Genomic DNA, 12,500 nt, shown 5'->3' with positions numbered 1-12,500 from the left:
AATTCACTCATTTCATGTTCACTGTTGTAATTTTCATTGAAATTATCTTCATTAATGTAAAATGTGCTAATTCCATTTCCCACGACTTCACCATTTCCATCACAATGGGTAATCATCTCAATATCAAAGTTTATATCATTCTCGTTCTCATTCTCGTTCTCACTCTCGTTCTCACTCTCGTTCTTATTCTTGTTCTCACTCTCGTTCTTATTCCCGTCCTCATTCCCGTTCTCTTCATTCGATTCAGCTGTAGTGGTAACATCCTCATTTTCACTGTTTTTATTTTCCTTTTCTTTTAAAAAAATATCAAATGCCTTATTTGACATGTACCAATGTTCTTTCAATTCTTCATTATTCATTGACAAAATAACATTTTCATTACTCCTGAAAGACTCATTAATCAACAGGGTGGTGTGTTCCTCCTCATCCTTCTTTTGAATCCATTCTTCGTTTTCATCATTTATCAATTCGTCTTCTTTACTTAAATAATCACTTTTGTTGTTCCTATGTAATTTGTCATAGCTCATGGATTTCGTATCTTGAGCAATTTTTTTATAGTACCCATCATCATCATTATCATTATCATCATCATCCTTTTCATTAATACATGAGCTGCTTACTTCTTTTTTTCCATCCGGGTGGCATAAGCTCTCTGTTTTTTCTTCCGTTTCTGTCTCTACTCCTTCGATGATACTATTGGTTTCATTAGCATTCGGTTCTGCACTTGGTTTTGCAGAAGAATGGTGTACAGTGATGTTATCAAGCATGATTATTCCATTCTCTTCTTTTGTGTCAACGTTATCAAGATTGTTTTTCACGTTTTCATTTTCATGTTCTTCATATAAATTATTTACACTTGATTCGTTAAAAATTTCTTCGATACTGGCATAAGTGTTCGTTCTAAATTCTTTCGTATCATTGTATTCATTCTTTTTATTATTCATACAATTCATATATTCATCGGTTAGGTTTGTATTTGAATCTACTACCATGATATGGTTTCCATTTTTTTGCACAGTTTTGTTTATTTCACCCTGTTGTAATAAAACATCTTTTCTAGATTCATTGTAATTAGAAATCTCTTCCTCTATGTTCTTAAGACAAATGTAAGTACTCAATTTGTTAATACTTTGTTCATCTTTTGCATCCAAGTTAGAAATTTCCACACTATATTCGTTATGTATCACTGAGTTATTTCCACTTTGATGTTCATCATTTTGTTCTTTTATAATATTTTTACTATTGACAATTTCTTCGTCTGATGAATTATTAGTCTCCTTATTAATGTTAATTCCGTCCTTACGGTCAAAGCTGAATCTTCTATTAGCCTCTTCATTCAAATCACATGAGAGAAGGTTAACATTTGAATTCTTGAAGTCAATCACTTTCTGTGTTTCCATATTACAAACGGCAGATTCCAATGCTACTTTTGCTAAATCCATTTCAACATTTCTATTTCCATCATTTTTTAATTCATAATTTGAATGTGTCTTTTCTATGTTTTCACTTCCATGTTCGTTAATATTAACACCTTTTGATGAATCCATGATTAATGAGTTATACTCATTCGAACTAGCTGTAACTGCATCTATGTGGATCATTTGTTTGTTATCATTCCACTGTAAATTATATTCCATACTTGCTTCCTGTACTCCAGTGTAACTTTCGTGTACATTTTTAGATTCATCAAATATTGGCCTCTTCACTATGTTTTCTACTGCACTTTGCTGCATGCTACTTTCACAGATTTTATTTGTTTCTTCACAGATATTATTTGTTTCTTCACAGATTTTATTTGTTTCTTCACAGATATTATTTGTTTCTTCACAGATATTATTTGTTTCTTCACAGATTTTATTTTTCTCTTCACAGACTTTATTTTTCTCTTCACAGACTTTATTTGTTTCTTCACAGATTTTATCTGTTTTATCTGAATTTTTACCTATATCTCTAATTTGCATGCAGTGTTCTCCACTGGTAGAAAACTGAACTGCATTTAGATGGGTCATGGTATTGTAATTTTCCTTTTGCAACCTACAATTCTGATTAACATCAGTGGTTTTATTCATATCTATATGTGACGATGTGCATAATGCTCCATTCATGGATGATGAAGGCAATGGTAAATTTACATTATCATTTTTTTTTTTCCTTATCCTTCTTGGATTTGACAAAGAATCTGTTGCATTGATTTGTTCATTCGATTTTGCTACAGTATCCATTTTTTTTCTTTTACATGAACTTTTTACATTCATGGATTTTATTTCCTGACCTTTCTGAACCATAGAAAAATTAGCTAACTGGGGATCATGTATATTTAATACACCTGTGTTATTATTGCTATACATAATGACTTGTTCATTATTTATATTCTGCATTTTATAATCCATGAGATTTTCACCATTTGCACTTAAACTAGTAATTTGGTTTATACTTCCACCATTTATAGACATTATATTGTTTTCACAAAGAACAGTATTTGCATTAGATCCTTTTGATTTGACATATGCACAATTCTGAACAAGGAAATCTGGATTTATGCTATATGATAAATTGTTTGGATTCTCGAAATTTATTCCTTTTCTAGATGTGTCAAAACCTGATACATTCACAATATTACTTAAATTCTCATTTTTATTAAAAATATTCTGTACGTTGTCACTACCACTGAGATGTGTCATACTCCTCTCTATGCCATATTTCGATGAAAATGCATTTGTCTCACTATTATTTATCTCTAAATTTCCTTTTAACAATCCATTTGCATTATTTTTAACATTCGTCTCATTCGTAACCTTGTTATACAAGCCATGCGCAACACCATCCATAACTCCAACATTCCCTTTCTTTTGGAAATTGTTCATTTGTTTGTATCCCAAGCATATGTCATTGTTGTTTACATGTCCGATGTTGTTATTACTGCTACTAGGGCTACTACTATCACCGATGCTTCCACTGCTGCCACCACTTCTGCTGCCACTTCTGCTGCCACTTTTGCTGCCACTTTTGCTGCCACTTCTGCTGCCACTTCTGCTGCCACTTTTGCTGCCACTTCTGCTGCCACTTTTGCTGCCACTTTTGCTGCCACTTTTGCCATCATTTTTGCTACCACTTTTGCTACCACTTTTGCTACCACTTTTGCCACCACTCTGAATTAAATCTCCATCATATTTTCCACTAGTTCCATTTCCTGCGCTTCTTAAACCAACAAGGGCACTATGATCTTCAACTACATCAGTGCTCGCATTTTTCATTAACATGTTGAAGTTGTTGTTGATGTTGATAAGGCTTTTTGAATTTATAGTATTACTTTCATCATTATTTGATGACACATCTTCTCCCCCTATCTGATTGAGACCACACTGCAGATACATACTTTTGTTATTTTCAGACATGCCTTTATATGAATTGGAAAAATTTGTGTTATTGAAATTGTTTACTATTGGATAATTGATATTCTGAATGTTGGATTCATTTCCATTGATAATTCCTCCATTTATCGTTCCTCCATTTATCGTTCCTCCATTGGTCATTCCTCCATTGGTCATTCCTCCATTGGTCATTCCTCCATTGATCGTTCCTCCATTGGTCATTCCTCCATTGATCGTTCCTTCACTGATCATGTCTTTTCTTAATCCAATCATGTAATTTCCATATGCATTTGTGTACACTTGTTCATTATATGGTTTATTCTGATATGCATAATTCATGTCATTAACAATATCACTATTGGTATAAGCATTTTTATTCATATCATTTGAATTGACATGATAGTTCTTATTCCTGTTCAGCTCACTTTGTGCCTTTCCACTATTTATAATATTCTGAATGGGATCAATTTGGCTACCTCCAGATGGGTTCAGATTATTGAAATTGATGTTAATTCCACCATTTCTGAGATCTGTACAATAGTTGTTATTCATTCCTGTGTCCTGATTTCCATTATCATTATTATTATTATTCATATAATTTACATGTCCGTAATTCAGATTTGCCTTACCACATAATTTTTTTTTTCTGTTTTTATCTTCAGTCAATAAGTGTTCCTTTTCCTGGGGTAATAACATTGAGTCGTTGTTTATCATGTTTGTCGAATTTAGAGGATTGGCAACGTTTACATGATTCATACCAATTATTCCATTTTTATTATTCCTTTCATTATGCAAATCGCTGTTTCTAGCAGGGGTTGTTCCCATTGAATTGATTGTGCTATTGAAGTCAGATATATGTATACAATTTGCGTTGTTTAATTTCGATAAGCTGTTACTTCTTTGCAATGTTTTCATCATTTCAATGTCACTCTGATTATTAGCTATGTTTCCTGAATACAAAACTTTGTTTAATTGCATAATACTTCTTTTGGTGTTTTCCACTAGGCCATTATTATTACCACTGCTAATAGTACCATTGCTAATTCTATTATTATTATTATTATTATCACCACTAATGTGATGCATGTCATTATAATTCTTTCTTTTCTCTGCATGAAGGTTCTCATTCATATCATAATTAGATGCACCACACCTGCTACCAATCGAATTGGATAGTGGCTCTTTGTTTCTATTCGAATTTGAATCCATCTTTTCCTTACTCATATTATAGTCTTTGCTTAAATGGCTGTTCACATCTGTTGGTAAACAGTTTTTATTCTTTTCATCGACTATTTCATTTTTGTTTGTTTTCCTATTACACATCATTAATTGATTATTTAGTAACGATTCGTTCATACTTAAATGTTTTGTCTCCATGTTATTATTTCCTCTGTTTAATGCATACCTTTGTGACGTGTCATTGTTCATTTTATTGCTTTGATTTACTACGTTCATATTTAAGTTGTTCATTTTCATACAATTCCTTGCATTGGCCTGATTATGTACATCATAGAAATTGTCATACGCTGGATTGGCCATGGATGAACCCTTACAATTAATCCCCTTTGACATCATATTCAATTTAGAAATACCAGAAATATCAGCGTTGGTTCGTGCATTTGAGCAATTGATGTTGTCTATATTGCCATATGGATTCGATGGATTTACATCCGACACCCTTCTCTGCACCGATAATCCTTTTCTTGTATCTACTTGATCCAGTGTATCATTTTTGGTTATCATCTTCATTGGGGACATATTGGACTGTGCATTCATGGACATATCGGATTGCACACTCATTGGGATATTCATATTCGAGTTCACCTGCACTCCTTTGAAGCTATTCTCATTGAGGTGATTTATGCCACTATCACTCATGTTGTAGTAATTGGAAAGTACGCCATTGCGTCCGGTAAGGTCTGATTCGCTAGCATATATATTATTATTCAGCATGGCCTTGTACACATTGTTCTTCACATGATTATTATTATTGATGCCATTATTGATTCCATTGTGGATGCCATTATGCATTCCATTATTGATGCTACTATTATGCATTCCATTATTGATGCTACTATTATGCATTCCATTATTGATGTTACCATTATGGATGTTACCATTATGGATATTACCATTATGGATGCTACCATTATGGATGCTACCATTATCGATTGGGGAAATTTTCATGGGATCATTAAAATTCGCTAAAGAATCCAATTTAGCTACATTTTGATTAACGTCTCGCATATGTGACATATTATCACCTACACTCGCAGCGTTAAAAACATTTTTTTTAAATTTTTTCATATTACTAAGGTTCACATTATTCATCCCATTCATCCCATTCATCCCACTCATCCCATTCATCCCACTCATCCCATTCATCCCACTCATCCCATTCATCCCACTCATCCCAGTCATCCCAGTCATCCCACTGGATAAATTTATTGATATATTATTATTAATTTTCTGTGTAACGTTATTGTTATGGATAATTTGCAAATTATTTGTTATATTATTTGTAATATTATTTGATAATGCATTTGTCAAATTGTTTGTAATACTGTCAATTTCGTTGGCGTTATTCGTTAGTGCATTCGACACTGTATTGGTTATTCCATTATTTATGCCATTCCCAATGTTAGTTATGTTACTACTTATATAACCACTGTTACTTGACCCATTTGTCGAATATTCTCCTAATTTTGGTGCGTATATGTTGGACTTACTAATTTTAGAATTGTAAAAATCTTTTTTCCAGGTATAATTACTACTTGTGCCATATGGCAGGGGAGAAGTATGTGGCAGAGGAGAAGTATGTAGCAGTGGTGAAGTATGTAGCAGTGGTGAGGTATGTGGCAGAGGAGAAGTATGTGGCAGAGGAGAAGTATGTGGCAGAGGAGAAGTATGTGGCAGTGAAGTTTTGCCACTGCCATTTTCTTTGTTCTTTAATGCATTTAAATTATTATTACTAGTTATACTATTACCATCACCACCACTACCACTGTTGCTGCTAGTACTACTGCTACTACCATTTGGGAAAGTGCTACAACTAACAATGTTACTACTATTAATACAATTATTACTGTTTAGAAAATTATTTACGTTTATAGTGCCATTTTCTAGATTCTGATTTTTCATTATATCCATGTTGTTATTAGTCTTGCTGTAAGCATTCAAATTGTTACCTAGGTTATTACTCGTTTGACCAATTTTAACAGACCCTGGGAGCTGATGAAGATGATGATGAACCATAACATTATTCTGCTCATTCGTATGATGTGACTGATGATGTGAATTTAAATTATTTACAGAAGGGTCATACTTGTTAACTGTGTTGAACAAATGATTATTCGTTGGAATCATGTTCATGTTTTTTATTGTGCTAAATTGGGAGTTTGCCTTTTGGGTGGATGACATATTAGTCATGATGTCATTTGAAATTACACTGTTGTATCCACTGTCATGGTTTTTTCCATAACTAATGACACCTCCATTAGATGTGTTACTTATGTTGTTACCACTTACATGATTTGTATTGACCTGATCATTTTGCAAAACCTTCAGGAATTCCGTAGGAGTATCACCTGAAACTCCATTTAAATGGCTATTTGTATTCATAAAGGGTTCATTACCCATTGCATTGTTCTTGTCATCAATATTAGAATTCATTAGAAATTCGCCGTTCGCTTTAACAAAATTGTTGTTCGCACTTGTTTTATTCATGCTATTGTAAAAGCCACTACTGTAATTATTTAGCAAATTCGTCTGATTGCCATTATGACAACTACTATTATTGAACTTGTTTATGTTTTCATAATTGCTCCCTCTTGTAACAAAATTTCCAATTTTCTGAGAATCCTGAGGGGAACAATTTAAGCCATTGTGGGGATTGTTGTTTATGGCGTTTTTCTTATCTCCACAGTACATGTCATTACTGCCGTTGGAATTTTGCATTGCCAATAAATTCTCCTTTTTCCTATTCGTACAATGCACTTGAATGTCATTAGTTAATGCCTTTTGAATGTTGCTTATTTCACCGCCCTTCGAGTTGCAGTTACTCGAGTTAAAGTTGTTCGAGTTGAAATTGTTCGAGTTGAAATTGTTCGAGTTGAAATTGTTCGAGTTGAAATTATTCGAGTTGCAGTTACCCGAGTTGAAGTTACCCGAGTTGAAGTTACCCGAGTTGAAGTTACCCGAGTTGAAAGTGGTCGAGGGAAGGCTGCTCTGGATACTGCTGCCACCTCCGTGTGTGCTGGGCAAATTGGATTGATGAGATATGTTGTCAATATTAGAAGCGTATATTTTGGTGGCGTCGATCACCTGATTACCGTTATTCGAAGGACTAATGAAATTCACTGCATGGCTAGGGTTATTATTTATAGGGTTTCCAGCGACAGTGGTACCAGCACACAAGGCATTATTATTATTATTATTCATTGCCACATAAATGTCGACATCTTTCCTCGGGTCGACATTGTTAATATTGTTCTTATTGACACTAGAAAAACGTAATGCACTTGCCATGCTTCCACTGAATTTCTTTTTTAATTCGTTGTAACCACTCATTGCATCATTATTATTCGAAACCATGCCACCTTGTAGAACTTCAATTTGCATATCTTTCTTACTAGTTACCTGATTTTTAATATCGTGCAAATTGTATTCAACTTTTTTATCATTCATGTTTATTCCTATATTATTGTTGCTATTATGATTAGCTAGATTCTTTTTATGTTGATTACTTTTACAGTTACCACCACCTCTCCTCTGATCATCACTCTTAACATTGTTGTTAATACTGTCAACGCAATGCGAACCAACAGTACCATGATTTTTAATCATAAAATTCCTATCATAATTATTTGTTGCAACATTGTAGTTACCTCTATCATCATTTGGCTTCCCTCTAGCCATTTTTCCATTTGCAGTGTTCATATTTTGTGTAATTGGAAGAACTTTATTAACTGCACTACTACTATTATTACTGTTCCCCAAATCGAATTTCGCATTCCACGAATTCATTTGACTACTAAAGATGGTACTTTGATTTGGGTGTGTACTTTTTGTCATGTCATTTGTGTAACCCTGAGTAGTATTGTTCATTGAACAAATATTTGCACCACTTGCTGCGGTTATATTTTTTGTTAAAAAATTGTCATGCGGATTGCAATGCAAACTAATGGCACTTCCCGCAGGAGTCACCACGCGCACATCATGAATATTGTTCATGTTCGCATTGTTATTATTACTGCCCTGATAATAATTTTTTTTTGAATTAAAAAATTGTTGGGTTTGATTCATGGAAGAATCCTGGTGACAATTGTAATTCGAAAAATTTCCTTTTTTCTGAGCTTCTTTAGCTTGATATAAATTTTTATTCGAGTGCACATTATTATTAACACACAAATTTTTACTCGCGCCTGAATTTTTATTAGCGCACAAATTTTGCTGCAAATTATTTGGATTACAGTTCATCACATGTGCCATGTTTTTGCTGTTGTCATTTGCAATGTTAATATTTGTATTGGTCATAAAATATTTCTGATTATGTAAAATATGTCCTTTTCCCTTTACATAAGAAACGTTGTTATTTTGTGTATTGTGAATGTTATTTACATGGTGCTGCAAATTTTCCAAAAAATTTGCGTTTTGTGAATTAAATTCTTTTTCATTCATATAATTGTTTGTTCTGTTGTTCGCGCTGCTACTGACATAATTACTATTGTTACTCCCAATTTTCTGATCATACATAACATTTTGGTGACTCTTTGGGCTTTGGTTGGGCAATAAATTATATTCATACCCACGTGCATTTTGACCATTCAAAATGTTCTGGGAGAGTTCAGAATTTGTTATATTTAAGTTGTAGTTATTCGGGATGCTCCTCTGATTGTTCATTTGGATGCTGTTTAGGTTATTATTGGGCTTACCGTTCGGGTTATTGCCCGCGTTACTGCTCGGGTTACTGCTAAGGTTACTACTCTGGTTATTGCTAAGGTTACTGCTAATGTTACTGCTCGGGTTATTATTCACGTAAAAATTATTCATTTTTATTTGGTCGTGCATGTTCATATTGATTTTTCCGAAACTTGTGTTTTTCCCTTTCACAGTATTCAAACTACGCTTCATTATATGCGTATATATTTGTGTCTGTATTTATACATGTGCATTTGTTCGTATATACGTGTAGACTTGTGTACGCACGTGTGCAAATATACACAAATGTTTGCATGCTTGTACGTGTGTGTGCATGCATACACATGATATTATTTCTCTGTATAGGTACCTTCAAATGCAGGTATAACTTTTTTAACACTATGACATCGAAGTCATTTATTTATTCATTCATTCATTCATGAAATGATAACAAAGGATCACAAAAAAATGGAGAAAATCATATTTTCGACTTCATATGGGTCATAATATAGACGTGTGTTTATGTTCATCTGTACTTGTGCGTTATGTGCACATGCATGCATACGTGTAACATATATGTTCAGTAAGATTATTTATATTTACAATTCGTTGATTCCAAAGAGTATGTGTTTACCTAATTATTATAGAACATGAATTGGAGGGGGGAGGGGAGGGAGGGGAGAAGCATGCTCATTATCTGTGCACTTATGTATATTCATGCATATGTATACATATGCATTTCCTTACATATTCACATATATATATGCTTATACATACACATTCTTATGTTTGACGAACATGAAGCAAACGTCTTATAACACAAGCCAAATGTGTGTCTGTCTGCAAGTATATCTACAATATATATATATATATTTTTTTTTTTAAATGTGCGATAGTTGTGCGTGTGTACTTATACGGAAATTATGTATTTATAATTGAACAAATGTAGGGGGTTTATATAGTAGATAGGTAAATATATAGGAATCTTCCCAAAATTGAGTGTACAAATATACATAGGGGTATATGTGACATTAAAAATGTGGCCTTCAAAATTGGACATGTGTGAATGAAGTCATGTTTTGTATATTAGTCCAGAGTAGGTTGATAAAATATGCACACAGAAAAAAAAAAAAAAAAAAAAAAAAAAAAAAAGAAAAAGGGGGTTGGGGGGGGGAGAAATGAGAATGGAGGATAACTAAATTGAACAAAGGTTAAGTGGGTGTGGAAGGCATAAAAAGCGTGAAAAATGAAAACATTCACACTCTTTACATACATTTAAATGTAAAGGCATGCTTCTACCAAACAATTAAAAAAAAAAAAAAAAAAAATTCATATGTGTATATGTGTACATGCATATGTATATATTATATAAATTGTTATAAGAGCTTTTTTTTTTTTTTTTTTTTTTTTTTTTCAAACTACAATAAGGTGTGTATATGTATAACAGTTTAAATATTTTTGGACGTACAAAAATAAAAAAAAAAAAATGAGAAATGTAAAATATGAAACCTGCAACATGTGAAGTGTAACGTGTTTATAATATTCCTTTTGTACTCTAATCAAGGTGGGAGGTGAGGCGGAAGAGAAAAAATAAAAGGAAAATACCATAAATAATGGCGTAAAAATGACATGGAAATGGAATAAAAAGGGCATGAATATGGAATATAAATGGAATAAAAATTGAATAAGAATGGAATAAGAATGGAATAAGAATGGAATAAGAATGGAATAAGAATGGAATAAAAATGGCATAAAAAAAAAAAAAAAAAAATGCGTGCTTCTTTTTCCTTTTTTTTTTTTTTCCCCCATATGACTCTCAATCACACTCAAAAATAGACATTTGGGTAAAATTAAAGGTGAAAGTATTTTCAATTTTTTTATTTTTTTTAATTTTTATTGTAATATCATATAAACGTTTTGATAAATTCGTTATGAACATTAAAAATTAATTATCAGTCAGGAAAAATTCTGACTCGTTCGTAAATTAAATGACGTGAAAAGAGGGATATAAATAAAAGGTGGTGCAAAATATGGGGATGGTGGTGGAAAATTGTGTAGCGCAATAGGTCGCATGAGGAAGCAAAAAAAAAAAAAAAAAAAAAAAAAAAAAAAAAGTGGAACAAAAAGGAAGCAAGCGTTAAAGGACAAAAATTGAAAAAAAGTGGAACAAAATGGAACAAAAAAGGAACGAAAATACAATATTCACGTAACAAGCGTGTAACAAAAGAAATAGAAAAAAGGAAGTTATGCACAAATGGGAAATTGTAGAAAAAAGAAAACTTAGGAAATGTGGAAATTCATGAAAAAAAAAAAAGCGTAAGAACGGGAAAATGTACACGGAAGGAAAAAACATATGAACAACAGGGAATTATGAAAAAAAAAAAAAAAAAAAAAAAAAATAATAATACAAAATAAAATAACAGTAATATTAACAATAAAATTAACAATAAAATTAACGACAAAATTAACAACAATATCAACAACAAAATCAACAGTGAAATTAAGAATTAAATTAAAAATAAAAATAACAATCAAAATAACAATCAAAATAACAATCAAAATAACAATCAAAATAACAATCAAAATAACAATCAAAATAACAATCAAAATAACAATCAAAATAACAATCAAAATAACAATCAAAATAACAATCAAAATAACAATCAAAATAACAATCAAAATAACAATCAAAATAACAATCAAAATAACAATCAAAATAACAATCAAAATAACAATCAAAATAACAATAAAAATAATAATAAAAATAACAATAAAATTATGAACAAGTTATAATTTTCCCCTGTCTTCTTCGTTCTGTTCATAATTTTATTGTTGATTTTTTTTTCTTTTTTTTTTTTTTTTTTATCAGTAAAATACATTATAAATTAGACTTATCAATAAGTACACAGTTGTACATAAGTGTGCATATTATATAAGCATAAAAGGGTGTGTTACATATGGTGAATGAAAATTATGGCGAAAGGTAAAATGAAAGTATAATTTTATCACAAATAGTGTATTTAAAAACTAGTCAGGGGTATATGAAAAGGACGTACGCTAAAAGCGGCATGGGGATTCATTATTTATAAAGAGTATATGAATATACATATATATATAACACCCACGTGTTTATTTAAACTTAAAAAAGTTTCAATACATATACGTGCAGTGTATCATCTGGAATACATGCATATACTTGGTGGGGTTGGT

The 12,500-nt window shown here is 31.9% G+C and overlaps 1 protein-coding gene across 1 annotated transcript in view; it reads right to left on the bottom strand.

The window, feature by feature from the left end:
• Positions 1 to 9,503, bottom strand: part of PGO_113590 (hypothetical protein) — a gene marked incomplete at both ends in the record, with an annotated part of 10,035 nt that extends 532 nt beyond the window's left edge. Inside the window, one exon of the mRNA XM_028688693.1 lies at positions 1 to 9,503. This exon is cut by the window's left edge and continues 532 nt beyond it. Within this exon, the coding sequence (XP_028544494.1) occupies positions 1 to 9,503 (9,503 nt within the window).
• Positions 9,504 to 12,500: the final 2,997 nt, after the last annotated feature.

Source organism: Plasmodium gonderi (assembly GCF_002157705.1).
Source record: "Plasmodium gonderi DNA, contig: Chr11, whole genome shotgun sequence".
Lineage (NCBI taxonomy): Eukaryota > Apicomplexa > Aconoidasida > Haemosporida > Plasmodiidae > Plasmodium > Plasmodium gonderi.
Note: the sequence above shows the minus strand (reverse complement) of the source record. Positions and strands in the feature narration are given on the sequence as shown.